The 19,754-nt window shown below is 57.2% G+C and overlaps 2 protein-coding genes across 3 annotated transcripts; both read right to left on the reverse strand.

Annotated features, from left to right (window-relative positions):
• Positions 1 to 1,252: 1,252 nt before the first annotated feature.
• Positions 1,253 to 5,421, reverse strand: MOGS (mannosyl-oligosaccharide glucosidase). The gene is made up of 5 exons (XM_089526503.1): positions 5,391 to 5,421; positions 4,692 to 5,110; positions 4,136 to 4,356; positions 3,469 to 3,662; positions 1,253 to 3,352 (listed from the first exon to the last, which is right to left on the reverse strand). Exons 2-5 carry the CDS (start codon positions 5,083 to 5,085, stop codon positions 1,630 to 1,632), a joined length of 2,532 nt encoding a protein of 843 aa, XP_089382629.1. The 5' UTR covers positions 5,086 to 5,110; positions 5,391 to 5,421; the 3' UTR covers positions 1,253 to 1,629.
• A 3,934-nt stretch (positions 5,422 to 9,355) lies between these two features.
• LOC149313348 (programmed cell death protein 4-like) lies at positions 9,356 to 19,115 on the reverse strand. 2 transcript variants are annotated; one of them, XM_089526505.1, is made up of 11 exons: positions 18,924 to 19,111; positions 17,773 to 18,070; positions 16,741 to 16,838; positions 14,849 to 14,962; positions 13,492 to 13,713; positions 13,255 to 13,352; positions 12,935 to 13,049; positions 11,595 to 11,702; positions 11,244 to 11,354; positions 10,951 to 11,090; positions 9,356 to 10,217 (listed from the first exon to the last, which is right to left on the reverse strand). In XM_089526505.1, the coding sequence occupies exons 1-11, from the start codon at positions 18,972 to 18,974 to the stop codon at positions 10,166 to 10,168; spliced, it is 1,407 nt and encodes a 468-aa protein (XP_089382631.1). In that variant the 5' UTR covers positions 18,975 to 19,111; the 3' UTR covers positions 9,356 to 10,165. The 2 variants fall into 2 exon arrangements, with proteins under 2 accessions (XP_089382631.1, XP_089382632.1); XM_089526506.1 differs by lacking the exon at positions 11,244 to 11,354 and having other exon boundaries at positions 18,924 to 19,115.
• Between the last annotated feature and the right edge of the window lie 639 nt (positions 19,116 to 19,754).

Here is a 19,754-nt window from a genome sequence, read left to right on the forward strand (position 1 = left end):
TGGTCTCTTAATGGTGATGGTTTGGCCACATGGCAGTCACAGAATGAGATGGGAGCTGCAATGCAACCTCTTCCGTGTGCCAGTTCCAGGAAGTGGCTCATGGCACCTCTGTCCTTATGGGCTTTGGGGTTTCCTGCTCCCCCGTTACATTTATGCTTCTGCAAACCCCTGCCTCCCTCCCCTCCAGAGGAGATGCAGTTTTTAATATCCAAATGGCACAACCAAAGAAGCAAGTGTGCCTTTGCTCCACACAAACTGCCAGGACTCCCTCCAGGAGCTTCTCCATCATCTCTTGGCAGCCATCCTGACTGTCCTCACTGCTTGGCATTCCCTTCGGACAGGGTGATGCCCACCAGTTCCATCCCACGCTCCAGTGGCCTTGTCTGCCTAGAGCCTACGGGGCTCTGTCCTGGGGCCAGTGCTATTCAACATCTTTATCAATGACTTGGAGGACAGAATTGGGAGCATATGATGACACCAAATTAGGGGGAATAGCTAATACTCCAGAGGACAGGACCAAGATTCAAAATGACCTGAATAGACTAGAAAGCTGGGCCAAAGCTAATAAAATGAAATTCAACACAGAGAAATGTAAGGTACTGCACTTAGGGCAGAAAAATGAAATGCACAGATATAGGATTATGGGGGACACCCAGCTGAATGAAACTACATGTGAAAGGGATCTGGGAGTCCAAGTAGACCATAAGTTGAACATGAGTCAACAGTGTGAAGCGGCAGCTAAAAAGGCCAATGCAATTTTAAACTGCATCCATAGAAATATAGTGTCTAGATCAAGGGAAGTCATAGTGCCACTATAGTCTGCTCTGGTCAGTCCCCACCTGGAATATTGTGCCCAGTTCTGGGTGCCACAATTCAAAAAGGATGTTGAGAAACTGGAGCGTGTCCAGAGGAGGGCAACTAAAATGGTGAAAGGTATGGAAACCATGTCCTATGAGGAACGACTGAGGGAGCTGGGGATGATTAGGGTGGAGAAGAGAAGGCTAAGAGGTGATGTGATAGCCCTGTTTCAATATTTGAAAGGATGTCATATTGAGGAGGGAGCAAGCTTGTTTTCTGCTGCTCCAGAGAACAGAACCCGGAACCATGGATGCAAGCTACAGGAAAAGAGATTCTACCTGAACATTAGGAAGAACTTCCTGACAGTAAGGGCTGTTCGACAGTGGAACACACTCCTTCCTCAGAGATTGTGGTGGAGTCTCCTTCCTTGGAGGTCTTTAAGCAGAGGCCGGATGGTCGGGGATGCTTTGATTGTGATTTCCTGCATGGCAGAATGGGGTTGGACTGGATCAGGGCCCTTGGGGTCTCTTCCAACTCTACGATTCTATGATTCTATGTGAGGGGGCTCCTTCCCTCTGCCATGCCTTCATCCAGGAAAAGACAAGAGCATTTCCAGCCTTATAGCTTTATTTCACTTTTTGTAAAATGGTAAGTGGTCCTGGCACTGAAAAGAGGGCATAGCCCAGGTGGGGGTCCCATGAGCCTGCATCTGGGTTGCTCCTGCCCAGAGACCTGAGGAAGATGAGCGTGATGCCCACCAAAAGCAGGCAGGGGCAAGCCTGGCACAGGAGGGACTTCCACCATCGTTCTCTCCTGCCTCCCCCTTGGCCCTCAGTACTCCTCGGCCATCATGAGTACCACCAGGGCTGACCAGCCAGTGAAGGGGTAGCAGCCCTGGCCCCGGCCACTGCTGTCATTGTACTGTTCCCAGATGTAGCCGCTCTCCTGGTACTGCCGGAAGACATTGCCAATGAGGTTGGTGCGCAACTGGCGGTAGAGGGCAGCTGCCTGGTCACGGTAGGGCCCCTCGAGCTGGCCATAGTGGTGCAATGCCCGCACCGCTAGGTAGTTGATGTTCAGCCAGATGGGGCCCCTCCAATATGGGGGATCATGCTCCGTGTTGTGCTTGAGGTAGAAGGGGCTGCTGCGTGAGAGGGAACGCAGGCCAAAGGGGGTCCACAGCTTCTTCTCGCTGCGCATGTCCGCCAGCAGGCTGGCCAGCCGGGGCGAGTTGGGGCTGAGTAGCTCCAGAAGCAGTGGGAAGAGGCTGACGTAGCCAAGGGCGCCCCCCACAAACTGCATCATGGGAGGCTTACGGACAACACGCAGCAGCCGCGGGGAGGGGAAGGGTTGGCCTGGCGGAGGGGGGCGGAGCTTCTCACGCTCCAGGGCCACAGCAGAGGTATGGTTGCCATAGTCGGCGAAAGTGCCGAGGGTCTCGGCCCAGTGGTGCTGGTCCAGCAGCTGGTTGTCGGTGAGAGCCTCGGCCATGTGCCGGTACTCCCCAGCTGGCTCCCCCAGTTGGTCGGCCACGTCCGCCATGACGTCTGAGATGACAGCCATCCAGCAGCGTAGGTCCAGGTGGCGCTCATCTGGGGAAGGGTGGGAGGCTCGGGGGTAGTCATCCAGGCCGGAGGTGAGGGTCTTGGGGTTGAGGAACAACTGGGTGTCTTGGTCCCGGCCACGCCAGCGAAAGGTGTAGGGCAGAGGCCCAGTCTGCGTCTCGTTGTACCAATCGTACCAGCTCTGGAGGCGTGGGAAGAGGCGCCGCAGATAGTCTCCGTCTGCCTCGCCTTGGGCCAGCAGCTGCCGTAGGGCCAGGAAGAGGGTAGGTGGGTTGCCTGCACTGCTGTGCTGCACGACGAATTCGGGGGGGACCTTGGTGCGGGCCTCGTCACCTAGGATCTGCTCCCGTGGGATCCACCCCTCAGCATTCATGAGGTCAAGCCAGTGGGCCAGGACCTCCCGGCTCAGAGCTGGGTCCCAGCGGGCGATCAGGAGCTGGTGGAAACCCTCATCCCAGAGGAAGCCACGGGGGAAGAAGGACCGGGAAGGCACAGCCGTGAAGAGGGGCCCTTCTGGGTACAGCTGGGGCTGGTCGGCGTGTGGGGACTGCACCAGGGAGCGCCCAAAGAAGTAGCCCATTCCACCCAGCATGTTGCTGAGGGCAGCCCTGGCAAAGCGTTGCTCCTGCAGAGAGTAGCCTTTAGCAGCCAGCCCAAAGGTCTCCTCAAAGCGCCGCTCAAAGGCAGCTGTGTGCTGGCTCAGCTCACTGGTCAGTGCCTCTCCTGCAAGCTGCCCAGGCCGGTCAGTGACACTTCCAGACTCAAAGACCACCTCCAGGCGGCAAGGCAGGGAGACGGTCACCTGGTGGACGAGGAGCTGGCTGCGTGGCTCTCCTCCTCGTCCCGGGGCGGCTCGATAGGTGTCCACACCAAAGTAGTGGCGCTTGGGTGCTCCCGGTGCGGCGTAGACAAAGCGAGGGGCCAGGCTGGCCTTCACCACGTCACTCAGGCGGTGCAGCCCTTCCGCCTTCGCATCCAGGTAGTTATAACTGGAGGGAGAGAGGAAAACAACAGGCAATCACTGGGGGAATGCCAGCATTCTGCAGGATTTGCAATGCCACCCCACACCTGACTCCCATGGTGGGGGGAGGCACAGGTGGGTTACCTGGCATAGATAGGCTCTGTGCCCGTCTCGGTGGTGGGCGGCCGGAAGGTGATGGTGAAGTGCCCCAGCTCCTCCGTCACGCCAGTCAGAGACGCCATGCGGGTCTTCTCCTTCACCAACGGCTGCAGTGCCCCTTGCCCATCGGTTGCCACATAGAACAGCAGGGAGACGAGGGACACCTGGGGCCCAGTCCTCTGCGCAAAAGAGGGAGACAGCCTGGGTTTGTTCAAACACATGCCAGGACACAAAGACAACAGTGGCTCCCGCCTAGCAAATCCTGGGATCTGTAGTTTCATACCTAGCATTAGTGCTGTAACAACTCATGAAACAGCAAAACCCAGGACCATGTAGTATGCTGCCAGGGCAACAAGTGGTGCCAAAGGGATATCGCTGCTTGCTGTGGAAAAGACCATGCTCCTCTGTCTTTTGCGCCTGCCCTCCCCTCCCCACCTGCTTTGATGGTTTTTGAGATGCCCCATGAATGAGACCCCAGGACAGGAGACTGGGAAGCAGACCCTGCTGGCGAGGGGTGGGCACCCTATCTGGCACCCCTTTCCAGTGCTGCTGCTGCTGCTGCTGCATCCGCATAAGCCCCCGAGGGACACAAGGCCACCTGGCCCCCCTCCAGCTCTGCAGCTTGTAGGGTGGACTTCTTCCCTTTCCTTACCTCCGGCCGAGCCGTGACCCTCCAGCTCCAGTCTCCGCCATGATGGCCCCCGGGACGCTTCACGAACTCCGTCTGGAGGTTGAGGCCCACGTCGCGGATCTCCTGGACCCCAAAGCGGACGCCGTCGTGGAGCAGCCAGCCGTAGCGGGGGAGTCCGTCACTTTGCTCGCAGGTGTGGCGCAGCCGGACATCCCCCTCCAGCTGGTGCAGCCACATCAGACCTGCAGCCGGAAGAGGGCACCTGGTCATTGTGCCACCCAGGACACGCCCGGGGGGGGGGGGCTTCTAGACCTGGACCGAGGGAGAGGAAGACACTGGGTCTCTTAGTTAGTAAGGGGCACTTGGAGGGGGATCCTCAGTGAGGATGGGAAGGGGACCCCTCTTGCCCTCCTCTCTTGGGGTGCCCAGGGGAGTGTTAGCAGTGGGCCAGAGGGCTGGTTCGACCGGATGACCTAGACGAGGGTCCTTCCCATATGGGTGCCGCTTGGCAAGAGAGGAGGAGGGAGGGAGGGTTGTTTGGGGCCAGGGCCCAGAGGCAGGGCCCCGTCCGTCTCACCTGCCACCGGGGAGCGGGGGCTGCGGGTCTTCATCCCGAAGTAGACCTGGGGCCGGTAGGAGCCCCAGAAGAGTCCCGGGGAGGCGGTGGGGCTGCTGCCGTTGGGGTCCAGGGCCCGGGGGGCCGAGTGCAGGGTGACCACTTGGGCAGCCAGCCACCTTCGGGCGAAGAGGCCGTAGCAGGCGAAGGCGGCGCACGCCAGGGACCCCAGGGCCAGAGCCAGCACCCCACACAGCCGCCCTGCGCCCCACGGTGCCCCTGACCCAGCCTTGGGGGCCCCTGGGCGGTCCGTCCTCCTTGCGGATGATGGGGACGATGGCAGCCGCGGGGGCCCCTTCTGGCCCTGGGGCCGCAGCCCCCCGTCCGGCGCCCTCCGCCTGCGCTCCCGGGCCATGCTGCCTTCTGATAATGCCCAAAGCCTGAGGAGAGGAGGAAGGGGTCAGGGGCCTTGTGGGTCACAGGGCCAGGGCAGGGAGGGCCTCCCGGGGGGCAGCCCCTTCGCTGGGGGACCCTTCTGTGGACATCCAGACCATGGCTGGCTGCATGGCCCTCAGGGGCCCCTTCCTCCCTCGCACCTGAGGACGCCCCCACCTTCCGTAGCCATGGCAACCCTAGCCCCACCCCACTCAACCGGAAGTCGGGTCAGACGGGGCCCCAGTGGGAGGAGGTCGCCATGGCAACTGGGCCCCCTCCTCTCACCTTCCGCGAGGCGCCCTCCTTCCCTCCGAGCTCCACGCGACTCAAGCCCCGCCCCAAGCCCCGCCCCTCGGACTGCGCTTCCCGGCATGCCTCAGTGGGAGGGAGGAGGGCGCGCGTCACTTCCTCCCCGAGGCCTGCTGGGAAGTGTAGTCCCTCCCTGCACTTGAGGAGGAGGAGGAGGAGGAGGAGGAGGAGGAGGAGGGTCAAAACACTATTCTGCCACGTTGGAAGGCACCGTCCAAGCGCTCTTCCTTGGGACAGAGGGGCACCCAGCCTCCGCTTAAAGGCCTCCAGAGGAGGAGACTCCGCTACTTCCTTTCTTTCCGGCAGTTGAGCTGGAATCTCTTTTCCTGGATCTTCCTTCCATTCCTCCATTGTCTCCTATTCTCTGGAGCAGCAGAAAACAAGCTTGCTCCCTGCTCACTATGACCTGCTCCCCTCAAGTCTTTGAACAGGGCTATTATATCGCCTCTTAACCGTCTCTTCTCAGGCTAAACATCCCCAGCAATTCCCTAAGTTTCTTTAGACCCTTCACTGGACATAGTTCCAGCTTCTCAGCCTCCCTTTTGAATTGTGGTGTCCAGAGCTGGAGATAGGTTTACAGGTGAGGCCTGACCAAGGCAGAATAGAGTGGCACCTATTACTTCCCCTGATCTGGACACTGTATTTCTATTGATGCAGCCTGGAATCGCATTGGCCTTTTCAGCTGCTGCATCGCACTGTTGGCTCATGTTCATCTTCTGGTCTCCTGGGGAGAGCAGCTGTTTCCTCAGAGAAGACAAGTCTGGTGGAGTCTCCCTCCTTGGAAGTCTTTAAACAGAGGCTGGATGGCCGTCTCTCAATGGGAGGGATTTGATTGTGAGTTCCTGCATGGCAGAAGGGGCTTGGACTGGGTGGCCCTGGTGGTCTCTTCCAACGCTACGATTCCATGATTCTAAAGCAAAGTCCGCCCATGAGTGATGTCCTGGAGGGGATGGTGGCCGAAGGCGAGGTCCGTGTGTCTGTCTGCTGCCATCGCAGGGGCCAAGGGCAATGCGGTTACTATGCACCTTCAAGTTGTTTCTGACTTCTAGAGACCCTAATGGGGCTTTCTGGCCAGGTTTCTTCAGAGGGGATTTGCCAAGGCCATCCTATGAGGCCGAGAGGGTGTGACTTGCCCAGAGTCATCCAATAGGTTTACCTGGCCAAGATGGCACTCAAACCCTGATCTCCAAAGCTGGAACCATTGCACCACACCAGCAATGAGGCTCCCCTCTGTTCCCCCTGAGCCCCATGGCCCTGCTTTGGATGCAAAAACAGCCCTTTATATAGCAGCCTCAGCCACAACAGAACTGCGGTTGGCAGCCTGTTTCCATGCACTCTTTCCTGCAGGAAAAGAAACAGTGGGTGCCAGAGCTGGAAGCAGCCTGTTGTTGGTTGTTGGACTATGACTCTGGAGACCAGGGTTCATTTCCTGCAATGGCAAAGCTCCCCTTGGCAACAAATCTTGCCAAGAAAACCCCATGATAGAGGCGCCATAACTCTTCCATGAGTCAGAAATGACTTTAAGGCATGCAGCACACACACCTTTTTAACCTTTGGGGCACTCTTTCTGTGTCGGCTGTATTTCAGAAGAAGGAACTGGCCAAACCACCTCCTGAGTATTCTTTGCCTGAGGAAATCCTGTGAAATGAATGCCCTAAAGAGACAGGGACTTAAAGGCACAGGCACCATGCTGCGCCCTTCTGAAAGCTTGTGAAATCTCTTGCTTATGCCTTTTGCCCAAGTGGGCAATGCAGAGCGGCACAAGGTGGGCTTCTTTCATAATTCTCCCCCCCCCCCCAGCCCCAAGATTTCAATGCCATGCTTCTGACCCTGGCAAGGACACTGAGCAGCACCCAAGAGCCCCATGGGAACCCATGTTGGCAAGGAACACCTTGGGGCACATGGGGCTGCCTGGCTCTCTCAAGAGGCCTCTTTCTAAGGTTTGCATGCCACTGGCACCCAGCTCCATCATTGCTTTCCCCCACAATCGGAGGCAGAAGCGCTTTGGCTCAAAGCCTGGGCCTGGCAGCAGTCACAGAAGTGGATGATTAACAGAATCCTAAAGTTGGAAGAGACTCCCAGGTGCCTCCACTCCAGCCGCCTTCTGCCAGGCAGGAAGGCCCAGCGCATTGCTGGCGGAGGACCATCCAGTCACTTTACAAAAATCCAAGCAAAACCACCACAAGCCAATGTCAAACGGCTCTTAAAGTGAAAAAGGTCTTCCTATAGATGGAATCTCTTTTCCTGTGGCTTGCATCCATGGCTCCATGTTCTAGTCTCTGGAGCAGAAGAAAACAAGCTTTCTCCATCTTTAATAGGACATCCCTTCAGATGTTTAAACAGGGCTATCTTCTCATCATCTTCCCTTCTCCAAGCTAAACATACTCAACTCACTAAGCCATTCCTTATAGGGCTTGGTGGTTTCCATAGAATCACAGACCCCAAGGGCCCAGCCAGCCAGCCCCTTCTTTGGCCATGAAGGGAGACACCATCCAAGACACCCCCCCCCCCCGACCGATGGCCATCTAGCCTCTACTTAGCCTCCAAAGGAAGAGACCCCCCCCACCACTCCATTGAAGCAGTGCAAAAAGGGAGCACCGTTTCAACCCAAAATGATGGCATGTGAACACAAGGGTTAAAATGCCTTGGAGAGATTCATGAACCCAATACATAATAGGAACAATGATCCCATATGCATCACATCTTCTCAGGACAAAAAATAAGTCTGAATAGGGCCTTACTGTCAGGAAGTTGTTCCTAGTTTAGGTGAAATCAGGTCAGGTCCGTTGAATGGCAGCCCAAGGGACAGGGATCCTTCTTCGCACTCACGCCTCTCCCTAAGTTGCAGGTTTGCAGCTCAAGTACACTCCTGGACTCCATTGAAGCCAGGGAGAAAGGCAATGTGGATTCAGTAAATATACAGTTGTGGCCTCTGCACCAGTTGTGTCTGTTCCTTGAGATGCCATCTGGCCCCATTGGCGTATGCCCATTTCATCACAATTGGATTGCTGCAACGTGCTCTATGTGAGACTGCCTTTGAGGAGTGTTTGGAAACTTCAGCCGACCCAAAGAGCTGCAGCCAAGTTACTGACCAGCTTCAGGGCGCAGACACAACTCCCTTGCGGCAACAGCTCCATGTTTCTGCGCCTAGTTTGAAGACCTGGTTAAGCCCCACGAAGCCCTACACACCTCAGGTTCAGGCTCTCCAAAGGACTGTGTCCCCCTGCGTTGACCCAGAGATTCTCAGGGGAGAGGGCTTCTCCATGTCGCCCCACCTTCACAGATCCAGCCGATGGGAAGCACGGAGACGGGGGCTTTTTGGTGGCTGCTCCCCTGTGCTAGAACTCCGTTTCCAGGGATCCTCCTGGCTCTTTCCTCCAGCAAATGACTTGTTTTGGCAGCCCTTGAGGGACCGAGGACTCAAGGCTCTTTTCCCAAGAACCATGTGCTGTATTGTCCGCATTTACCGTTTTTCCTATTTAATCGGTGCGTTTCTAAATCGTTTGAGATTCATATTTTAGCTGTTGTACAGATTTTACTTTAAGATGTTTCTGTTTGAACTTGCAAGCTGCCTTGTGTGCCAGGCATAGGGAAAAGACAACATCTAAACCAACAAAATAACAACTAATGACGATGAGGATGATGAACTCCTCCAGCAGCTTGAGAGAAACTGGGTCTGTGGCGCAGCGATGCTTTCATGGCCATTGCCTTCCTTCCTCTTATGGCCCCTGCCACCACAGTTGCCCCTTTTCTTTATGCCTTCGTAGGTTTCACAATGTGCAGTCCCAGTTTCCTTACTGGGGAGGCATTCAAGCTCCAACCAATCTTTTCCCCACCTCTTGGGGGAATACCCAAGAGGGCACCACTTGTATCTCATGCACACGGAAAGTGCCTGTCGCCGCTGCGTCCCGCGTCCCAGGAAGTGACAAGGAATGGCCAGGCCTGCTGGGTGCGTTTTTATTTTTATTTTCCATCAGTCACCCCTTCCCACCACCTTTGCCCGCTTGGCCCTGCTCCTTTGCCCACCTGCTCTGCCAGCCTTGCCTTTCCTCCAGCCCAGCCTAGCACCCCTCTCTCCCCGAAACCTGCAAGACTTGTCCCGCATGCCCTGAGACGCTCCCAGCAGCGCAGCCTGAAGAAGTGGCAGTCCATGCCTTGGCCCCCTCCCCACCACCGGAGCCCCAGCAGCCCCCTTCCTTTCCCAGCCTCAGCCCACTCTGTGGCTCTCAGCGGTGCTTGGCACATGCAGGGTGTCCCGGGTGATGGGGGTCTGTTCTACCACAACCAGGGTCCCCATTGCCCCCCGCAGCACCAAACTGGAGGGGGAACCGCATGAAAACCAGTACTGATTCAAGCAGGCTAAGTACACTTCAAGCCTGGGAGCAGCTGGAGGGTGTGTGTGTGTGTGTGCATGACTGGGGAGGGGGGCTTTCTTGGGGGCAGCTGTCCCAGGAAAGGCGTCTCCGGAGGCCCAAGCCACCTCTGCCCCCTGAAGAGTCTGGCCCATTGCCCTCCCTGCTTTCCTTCCTGAGATGTGTAGGGCAATGGCAGCAAGACAAAGAGGGGGGTAACGGCTGGAGGGGCCTGGCAAGAGAGCAAGCGTCCCCTTCCCCCCACATTCAGCCCATAGAGACCCCTCTCCCTCCCGCCAGGTGCATTGCTTTGGGGGTGGTGAAGCAAGGGGCCCTGGCCCATCCTGAGGCTGGCAGGAGTGGGGGGGCCAGGGAGGCAAGGCTGAAAGTGTGGTCCAGTTACTGCTTAATTTGGCCTCCATCCCCTTCACTGACAAACCGCTTGCGGCCCCTAAAAGAGAGAGAGAGAGAAAGAATGACGGTCAGCAGAGGGGGACTACAGGGGACAGCTCACCTCCTGGCCCCGATCGCCCTCACCCCACACATCTGCAGGCTGCCTTCTGCTCCAACCTGCAAAGGCCCCACCTCACCTCCACTACCCCTCTCAAGGACACTGGCCACAGAAACAGAGACCAGCAACCTCAGAAGGAAACCCCCCCCATCAGGAAAAGGCTCTCCTAAAATGGGGGGTTTACAGAGGAAAACAAATAATATCAGAGCAAAAACACTTTCTGAGACTGAGGCAGAAGACTAAGGCTGGGATCCTGCTGGTGAAGATCTTACTCAGGTGTAAGCTCCACCAAGCAATAGGCTGGATCTTTTCATTCTGCTCAGACCGGCCTCACCCCAGGTAGTGCCACTGCCCATCAATGCATATCTGCACTGCACACTGTGCAGGTGGCACACTGGTGCACCCTGCTCATGTTGTGCTATTGATCTACAATACACTTGCTTATGTCTTTCAGCATTTGGTTCCACATTCAGCTGCACAATTCACAGCCTGCAGTTTGCAGGGTGGCTGCCTAACTCTGAATGTAAAACCATGCACCATCTCCGCAGTGAAGGGTCTTGGCCTGCGTCTCCCACCACTCACTTTGAAAAGAGCTGTCCCATTAAGACGGGCAATGGGGAGGCTCATCCCTCCTGCCACACACAGTGGCCAGAAGGGCAGAGGCCGGTCTTACCGGGCAGGGCAGGTGTCCCTCAGCTGCTTGGTGATGACCCCTTCCTCGAAGCAGAGGTCCACCAGCCGCTCAAGGATGGTGTGGGCCAGCGGCACGTCCAGACTGATGTCCCCCAGCTCATCATACACCCGCTGGAAGCCCTGTTGGGGGGCCACAGGAGGAGGGGCAGGAGTCAACACAGACCCCCAAGGCAGGGGCTGCCTGAGATTGGGGCTGCCGTACCATGCGGGAGGACTGTGCGCTGATCCCGCCATCCATGTTCACCCTGAAATTTAGGGCTACCGTGCCCTTACCCGATTCATCTGGTCCAGGGTCACCAGCCCCGTCTCCCACAGCACCTTCAGCAGCTTCACCATCATGGCGACCGCCGTGTCCCCAGAAGACTCCAGCACCATCACCACAGCCTGGCACAATACCGGGGAAAAGGGCCCTGAGCGCCACGTGGAGAGGAGGGGTCCAGTTCCTGCCGGCCGTCTGGGTGTCAGCCACAAAGCCTCACTGGGCCATTGTGGCTGGCAGCCATCACGGCTCCTCGCCCCTGGGGCCAGTCACCCGATGCCCAAGACCGGGCCACATCCCTTCCTCACACTCACACTCCTGCACAGAGGAAGGGGAATGTAGGCCTGTTGGTACCCCTCCTCTACCTCATAGACGAGCTCATGGTGGAAGTGCGGCACCTCCAAGTGGCGTAAGCAGAGTTCTGCCTCAGATACATCTCCTGACAGCAGGTACTCCCGGAGCAAGAGGTTCATCTGTGAAAGGAAGGAGGAAAGAAGAGGGTGGCTGGAGGCCCCAACAGCTCCAAATACCCCAGAGCGCCTGCCTGTCTAACTATCTGTTCACTTGGGGGCAGCCAGTGCCCAAATGGACTCTCCTTGCCCTTGACCTTTAGAGGTGCCAAGGCAGATGTGGGCAAGGCCATCCCAATAGCATTCCCTCCCTCCCTGACCAGTGGCAGGAGTGCTGCCCAATGAGCTGGTTCTACAAAGATTTTCTCTCAGTGTGCCAGGGACTGGGATGTGCCATGTTTGTGCCATATTATCACTGTGTTCGTTCTGTTTCCCTGTAGACTGGCAGCTGATGGCTTGCAGATTGCTACTGATCCAAAGACCATATTCCCAGCAGACCCAATTTACAGCAGACCGACCCAAATCTTCCTGAGCCTGTCAAGCTGCACTGAAGACAGCCCAGTCCCTCCGACTCGCTAGGCTCTTGCTCTCTGTTGATTTTGGTGAAGGGCATCCCCTGAGAGCAGTTCCACATCCGCCATTCCTCCAGCCCAGGCACACGGAAGGAGAGGCCCGGCTTCAGAAAAGGCACATTGTCACGGAAGTTCTGCCCTGACCAGAAACAGTGGGCTCCAGCTAAAGAGGAACCAGCACTTTGTGGCCAGAGTGGCACATGCCTTAGTTACATCCTGTTTGGACTACTGTGACTCACTCTACTTGGGGCTGCCTCTGAAGAGTGTTTGGAAACTTCATCTGGTCTGAAGAGCTGCAGCCAGACTATTAACTGGGGCAGGTTAGAGATCCCACAAAACCCCATTTTGGCTGCCAGTTTGTTTCCAGGCACAATTCAAAGTGGCTCAAGTCCAGGCTATTGGGTATGAACCGGTCTGGGCTCTGAGATCCTCAGGAAGGGTCTCACCACCATTGCAAGCATGGCTGGCTGGAAACATGAGAGACAGGGTCTTCTTTCCTGTCAATCCCCACCCAAATCTGTCCCCAAAGGTCCCCTGTGACCCTTGCCAAAGACAGACAACCTCCCCTGGCCCTGAGCTCTGCTGATAGCTTCCAGAGGCATGCTGAGCGCATAGACTGGAACTCAAGTGCTCAGCCCCTCCCCTACATTTTTAGGTAATGTTACATGCTTTTATATGGTTTTATATTAGAGATTTAACGGGACAGCTTATCTAGAGGTTTTTATTGGCAGCCTTAGGTCCCTTGTTGGAAGGCAGGTGAGATACAAATAGTCATAGACTCACTTCTTTAATGAGATGCTTGACAGGCCTCTGGCCTCCTCCTACGCCCCACACATTGTCCAAATGGTTGACGTCTCGTTTGATGCGCAAGAGGACAGCGGCACGATCCAGAGCAGCCCTATTGGGAGGAAAACAGCAGTCAGGAGCAACAGCAGCGGTCCAGAAGGCAGGGCAGATGGGACTCAGCACCCTCCTGACCCTCCTTCTCACTCCCAGACTCCTCTTGCCCAGGGAGAGCCAGCCCGCCTGCCCCACAGCTCTGAGCAGACCCATAGGCCAGAGCAGGTGCATGGGCAAACAGCTTGAGCAAGCGCAGCTCTCACCGAGCGTGCTCACAGTCGACGCGCCCTTTGTAGCGCTCCAGGAAGTCAAGTGGCAGCGCATGGTCAGCCACAGCCCGGGCGATGAACTGGCCCAGCATCTGCACAGACAGACAGGTGGACAGACGGCGGGCATCAGGGGCCAAAGCACACAGCAGCCCTTCAAAGCCCCCCCCCCCCCGCCAACCACCTCCCGGCCTGGCTTCTTTTTCTGGAGGGTGACAGAGGGGCTTGGCCCACCTGCGGGGCCTCCGGAGTATCAAGGATGAGGTCTGGTAGGTCATGCAGCATGCTGTCAAAGGCGGTGGCGATGTCCTCGGGGCCCAGCACCTTCCCCACAAGGTCTGAGAGGAGGCGGGAGGTCAGCTCCCGGTGGCTGGCCTTCCCCTCCAGAGAGAGAGAGACTGCCAGGGAGGAGACTGCCGCCTTCTGCCCACCCAAGTTCAGTTCCCGAAGCAGCTCCTGCAAAAGGGGAGAAGGCACCTCTGGGTGGGAGGGCTCAGGCAGAGGCCCTCCTAAGACATAATTTGGACTCCTACCAGAGTTGGAAGAGACCCACCAGGTCCTCCCATCCCACCCCATTCGGACACCATCAAAGCCCTCCTTGTGACAGATGGCCACTACAGAATTATCACATGATGATTCCACTTTAACTGCTTCGCTTCTATTGTACTGAATCCTGGGATTTGTCATTTAGGCAGTCAACAGGCAAGCAACATTTAGAGTTTCCAGCCAAAGAGCTCTTCTAGTGCACCCCACCAAAAAAACTACCAACCCCAACGTTCCCTAGGATGGAAGCACTGCAGTCAAGAAGGAATCCTAGCACCTTAGTTGTGTGTTGTGAATGGCCCCAGATCCCTCTGCATTGGGCCCCTCCTGGCACCAGCCTAGTTTGTTGCTGGCTGGCCTTCTCCTATACAACTTGGGGCTGCATCTTCCCTGAGGAACTCTGGAGCGCTTCACCCCCAGGGGCAATTGTGACATATTTTTGACACTCCGGGGGTCTGTTTCAAGCCCAGGAGAGTCCTTGCTTTCCAGACAGGAAGTACACCTGGAGTCAACCTCTGCTTCATTTCCTGTCTAAAGAGATGGCCTCTCCAGGGGCCAGGACAAGGGGAGCTTGTCAAACCCCAAGTGCCAAAACAAACCTGCTCAGCCCTTTGGACCCTCCCAAGAAGGTGGCTGGTATCCAAGCTCAGGCCAGTGGAGTGAACAGGCAAGCAAAGGGGCATCCAAATCCCTGGCGCTGCTTCTCCACTGAGCTCACCCTTCCCAGCCCCTTTTTACTGCTTCCCCAGTCCTCCCCCCGGAGCCCTGCTCTGGTTTCCAGCAAAACCATTCATTCATATATTTGACTGACATCTGACCTTTCTGCTTATGCAGGACCCAAGGAGGACAGAACGACTGGACCAGCAAACCACACAGAGGCCTTGGGCTAATTACATTCACTACCGAAGAATGGAAAGTCCACTCTCCTCTCCGCTGGGCTTGTGAGCTGCCACACTCAGGCGGTCAACGTTGGCTGCAAAGCCCGCTTCCCACCAGAGAGGTTCTCCCCCCACATACAACCTTTTTGCACCCCTCTCCACATACTTACCACAACCTCCAGGGTGTCTCCATGTTCAAAGTACTCCAGCACCATCGGCTGCACCGTTTTCTCCAGCTCCCCTGCCTCCAACTCAGGGACCACCGTGGCGTAGACAGTGTCTCCCTAGGAAAGGCCAGGGGAAGGGCACAGGGTGGTCAAGCATGCCTTGCCCAGCCCAAGGGCACACAGCAGCACCACAAAGTGCCCAGGGGTCATGGGCTGCAAATGGCCTGAGGCAAACACAGCATGGGTCCTTGGGAGGCAGAGCGCCTCTTCCGATCTGAGGGGGCTTCAGAATTCAAAAGGACCTTGACTGACTTAAAACTGGGCTGAAGTTAAAAAATTGAAACAGAGACATATGCCAAATTCTACATTCAAGTCATAGAAATCAAATGCTCAGGTATAGGATGGGGGATACTTGGCTCAGCAGTACTGCATGTGAAAAGGGCCTCGGGGCTATTGATGATCATGCGGTAAGTTAAAAATAGGCCATGTGATGCTGCAGCAAAAAAGATGAATGCTGTTTTAGCCTACATTAATCGAAACATAATTCTGAAGTCAAGAGAATCAATAGCTCTGCACTGGTTAGGCCTTATCTGGACTCCTGAATTCAGTTTTAGGTGCCCCATGTTAAGACGGATATAGACAAGTTAGAGCAGATTCAGAGAAAGGCAACAAGGATGATAAGTTTTATGAGGAGAGGTTGAATGAGCTGGGTTTGTTTATCCCAGTTAAGGAAGGGCTGAAGGGTAACATGGCCCACTTTACATCTCTCAAAGGCTCTTCCAAGAGGAGGGGAGCAGTTCTGTTCTCTGCTGCCTCGGAGGTTAGGACCAGATCTAAGAGGTTGAAGTTACAGGTGGGTAGATTTTAATTCAACGTTAGAAGGAAGGTCTTAGCAGTGACACTAGTTTGCCAATGGAGCAAGTGGCCTAGACAGGCGGTGGGCCTCTTCTCTGGGCCCCTCCTAAAAGTGGATGGACAGTTGGACCTGCTGGGGATGCTCTAACTAGAGACTCTGCCATGAGTCGGAGGTGAGACCCTTCCAACTTCTAGCCATAGAAGACACTGAGTCATAGAATCACAGAGTCGGAAAAGGATTACTGGGTCCTTCAGGAGATGGACACTAGCCCCACCAAGTGCAAGGCCTGCCCAAGCCCCAGGCTGTGTTTCAAATGGTGGACATTGAGCATGTGCAGAATGCTCTCCCTCAGCAATCTAAGGCCAGCAGATGCAGACGGAGTCCCAAAATAATGCCAAGGGGGTGTCAGCACCAGCTACCTTCCCAGCCCCCTCCATTGCTTCCTTCATATTTATTGCCACACGCTTCTGCCTGTGACTCCTAAAACTCAGAGGTCTTGATGCTGAAAGCGGAAACAGTTTCTTCCAACTCTGTGATTCTGACTCAGTGTCTTGGCCATGGGCAGCTGATTCTATGGGTCAGCTGCTGTTTGGCTTGCTGCTCCCCTCCCCATTCAGCCCTACGGCCACCATATAGGGCAATTGTAGAATCCTATAGTTGGAAGAGACCCCCGGGATCATCAAATCCAAATCCAAGCCCTCCCTGTGGCAGATGGCCATCCAGCCTCTGTTTAAAAACAGCCTCCAAAGCAGAGGACTCCACCAGCCTCCCACGCAACCACGATTCTGTCAGGTGTAGGGAGACCCCAAAGCCTTTCGATGGCTGTGCCAGCTATCTCTGAGGAAAGTCTGTCCTGCCCAGAATCAGAACAGAGTGAGCACAGAATGGCTTTGCTGCCTCTACTGTCCAAGTGTTACTTGATCCCACAATAGGGTCTCCTGGCCTCTGGTCAAGGAAGCATGGCTGCCGTAATGGGACAGAGGCAGAGCAGGGAATGGAAGGACAGAGAGAACTGGTTCCCAGGGGCCCCAAGGTGTACCTGCGCCACCTCGTCATAGTTGGGATCTCGGGCATCGGGCTCCTGGTAGCTGTAGACCACGCCAGGCGCTCCCCACACGCCTTTACCCCCGGCCCCACCTGGAGCGAAGAGGAGAAAGAGGGAAGAGATGGGGAGGGGGCACAGAACAAACAATGAGAGGCAATGAGAGGAAACGGCCATCTCTAATAGATGAAAGGTGGCTGCCAAGTGGGAAAAAGAGTGGCCTCAGTCCCATTTGTACTACAATACTATGATCCCACTCCAACATCCACAACTGCCTTCTAGGAACGCCTGGGGTTTGTAGCTTGGGAGGCACCAGGACTTCTCACAACAATGCATGGTGGCTAAAGTGGAGTAAGAGTGCTGTGACTCTGTAGTGCAGATGGACCCCTTGTTTTCTGCTGCTGAAATCAGGTGACAGGGAAAGAAGTTCAGGGCTTCATCTTAGGAAGAACTTCTCAATGGCAAGAGCCTTTGCACAGCGGAATGGACTCCCTGAAGGAGTGGGGCAGATGTTTTGAAAGAGGGGCTGGAGGCCCAGCAATCAGGAATGGTTTAGCTGAGGACTGCCTGCCCCGGCAGTGGGTCGGACTAAGTGACTCCTGGGGGTCCCTTCTGTTTCTGCTATTCAATATTGGGCAGACCATGTTGGCAGTGGAAGAGACTCCCTTGGAAGGTGTTGCACTCTCTATCTTTGGTGGCCTTCAGAGACTGGGCCACAGACGCTGGCAGAAGGGCGGCAGAGCAGATGTCCCCCGAGTCCTTTCTAATCCTAAAATTTCAACACTGAGAACAGCTTCTTCAGAGTAGAAACTGCTTGGCAGTGGGATGGATGAGCCCTCCTTCTCTGTGGGTCTTTAAATAGCGATTGCTGGATGGCAGTGATACTTCAGCGGCATCCTCCTCCCTGGTGTGAGGCTGGACTGTATGGCCCTCGGGGTCAGTCCCACCTCCTGGGACCCTCTCCAGGCCAAAAGGGGTGGGAATGTGGGGCTTTGGTGTCCTGACGGCCGGCTGGATGACCAGCGGTACCTTTCTTGGGCAGCCCGCGGCCCTTGCCCATGCGGGACTTGCGGTCGTGGCCCTTGCCCTTGGGGCTGCTGGGGTCGGGGCCTGGCTCCCCAGCCTCCGAGAGGGACTCCCGGTTGGCATCGCGCGAGGAGGTCCTGCGCAGGCGCCGCTTGGCCTTGGCCTTCAGCCGGGCCTCTTCGTGGAGGGCCTTCTCCTGTGGGGTCCACGACCGGGACCCTTCGCCCGCCTCCTCCACCAGCTCATCCTCCTCCGCCAGAAGCACCCCTTCGTCCACGCCAAGGAGCCCCTGGTCTGCCACCTGCGCAAAAGAGGGGAGGAAGAGAGCTCAGCGCAGGCAGGGGCCTGAGAGAGAACCAGAGAGTGGCCCCTGGCCCTATGTTTGTGGCAGGGGCACAGTTGCCCACCCCGCCTCCCTGCCTGGCCAGGCTCCAGGCCTCCCTCTCCGGGCTGAAGAGGGCGGGTGAGGACTGATAGGAGCTGCAGTTCAGCCCCAGGCATTCTCCCAGAGTGGGATCACCTAGCCCCCTGCCTCCTTCCTGGGATCAGGCCAGACCAGAGGAGTGATGGGAGCTGCAGTTTAGCTTTACCCAGAGAGGAAGACGTAAGCACAGGCAGAGACCAGAGAGAGAGGGGGGGACCTGGCGCTGCAGGAGGCCCTCTGCATGCGCCCAGGAGCACTGCTGACTATTTATGTGCTTCAAGGCCTGCCTTCCTCCCACAATGGAGTCAGCTAGGCCCCTGCTTCCTTCCTCGGAGCAGGCCTCCTTCTCCTGGCTGCAAAGGGCGGGTGAGGAGTGATGGGAGCTGCAGTTCAGCTCCAGCCAGAGAGGAAGAGAGGGCCGAGGGAGAGCGGCCAGGGCTGCAGGCGGCCCTCTGCACGCGCCCAGAGGCACTGCTGCCCGCCCGCCCGCCCCTCCCTCCCTGGTATTGGGGTCCCAGGTGAGGATGATGGGAGCTGCAGTCCGTCAGTCCGAGGGAGTGCGGGGGTGTGGGCCGCCCCCTTCCGGCCGCGGCGGAGGGAGGGAGGGAGGGAGGGCGGGCGGGCGAGGGGAGTCCTGCTGCTGCTGCTGCTGCTGCTGCTGCGGGGCCGCTCCCTCCCTCCTCGGCCTGCCCTCCGGCGCTGCTCCGGGGCTCCTCCTCCTTCCACTTGCCGCGGGGAACGGGGCGCGGTGGCCCCGCAGCGTCTCTCCCGCCGCCGACATCGCAGCCCCACGATCGGGTCCTCCACCGCACCGGACACGGACCGACGGAAGGAAGGACGGAGGGGAGAAGCCGGGAAGCGGAGCGGACGGGACTAAGGGAGGGAGGGATGGCAGGCGCCTCGGGTCCGGTCGCGTGGCGAGGGCCCTCTCCGCTCGGCCGCGCCTCCTGCTGCTGATCCTGCTGCTGCTGCTGCTGCTGCTGCTGCTGCTGCCGGAAGTGACCTCACGGCGGAGGGGGCGTGGCCAGGGCGTCCGGAGTGCCTTTCCGGTCTGCTTCGCTGAGTCTCTCGCAGCGCCACCTTCCGCCCAAGAAAGGGAATGCCAGCGCTGCTGCCAATGCCGCCGGACTCTTCCTCCGGTTTCCAAGGGCAGCGAACCCTCCCAAAGTGCAAGGCCCCCGCCAAGAAGCCCTCCTCCCCGCCGCCTGGAGCTTCCGTCCATTGCTGCGATGTGTCCTAGTCCCCGGAGCAGCAGCCGCAGCAGACAAGCCGGCTCCCTCCTCAGCGGGGCCTCCCTCCAGAGACAGGAACAGGGCTGCCATGGGATCCTGGGCCCCTGAACCGTCTCCTCTCAGGCTCAACACCCCCAGCAGCATCTCCCTCCCGAAGCCTCGCCTCGAAAGGAAGGGCTTCCAGGCCCTTTCTCTGGACACTTTGGACCCTTGGCGCCAGACCTGGGCTCAGGACCCCCCCCGACCCTCTTCCCCATCCCTCCCTGCAGCTGCATGGCCTCCTCTCCATCAGTGGGTTGTAAGAAGCAGGACCGCTATTCCAAACGCCC

The sequence above is a fragment of the Sceloporus occidentalis genome, unplaced genomic scaffold, assembly GCF_023333645.1.
Source record: "Sceloporus occidentalis isolate IW3139 unplaced genomic scaffold, rSceOcc1.0.p SCAF_5, whole genome shotgun sequence".
NCBI lineage: Eukaryota > Metazoa > Chordata > Lepidosauria > Squamata > Phrynosomatidae > Sceloporus > Sceloporus occidentalis.

What these genes read in the sequence shown, in the direction of transcription:
- MOGS (XM_089526503.1), bottom strand. Translation starts at nt 5,085, where the DNA reads ATGGCCCGGGAGCGCAGGCGGAGGGCGCCGGACGGGGGGCTGCGGCCC. An exon ending in CCCCCGCTCCCCGGTGGCAG is followed by an intron (nt 4,357 to 4,691) that starts GTGAGACGGACG and finishes TTCCGGCTGCAG; the next exon opens with GTCTGATGTGGCTGCACCAG. An exon ending in ACAGAGCCTATCTATGCCAG is followed by an intron (nt 3,353 to 3,468) that starts GTAACCCACCTG and finishes CTCTCCCTCCAG; the next exon opens with TTATAACTACCTGGATGCGA.
- LOC149313348 (XM_089526505.1), bottom strand. Translation starts at nt 18,974, where the DNA reads ATGTCGGCGGCGGGAGAGACGCTGCGGGGCCACCGCGCCCCGTTCCCC. An exon ending in ACCATGAGCTCGTCTATGAG is followed by an intron (nt 11,355 to 11,594) that starts GTAGAGGAGGGG and finishes GTATTGTGCCAG; the next exon opens with GCTGTGGTGATGGTGCTGGA. An exon ending in AGGGACACCTGCCCTGCCCG is followed by an intron (nt 10,218 to 10,950) that starts GTAAGACCGGCC and finishes TCTCTCTTTTAG; the next exon opens with GGGCCGCAAGCGGTTTGTCA.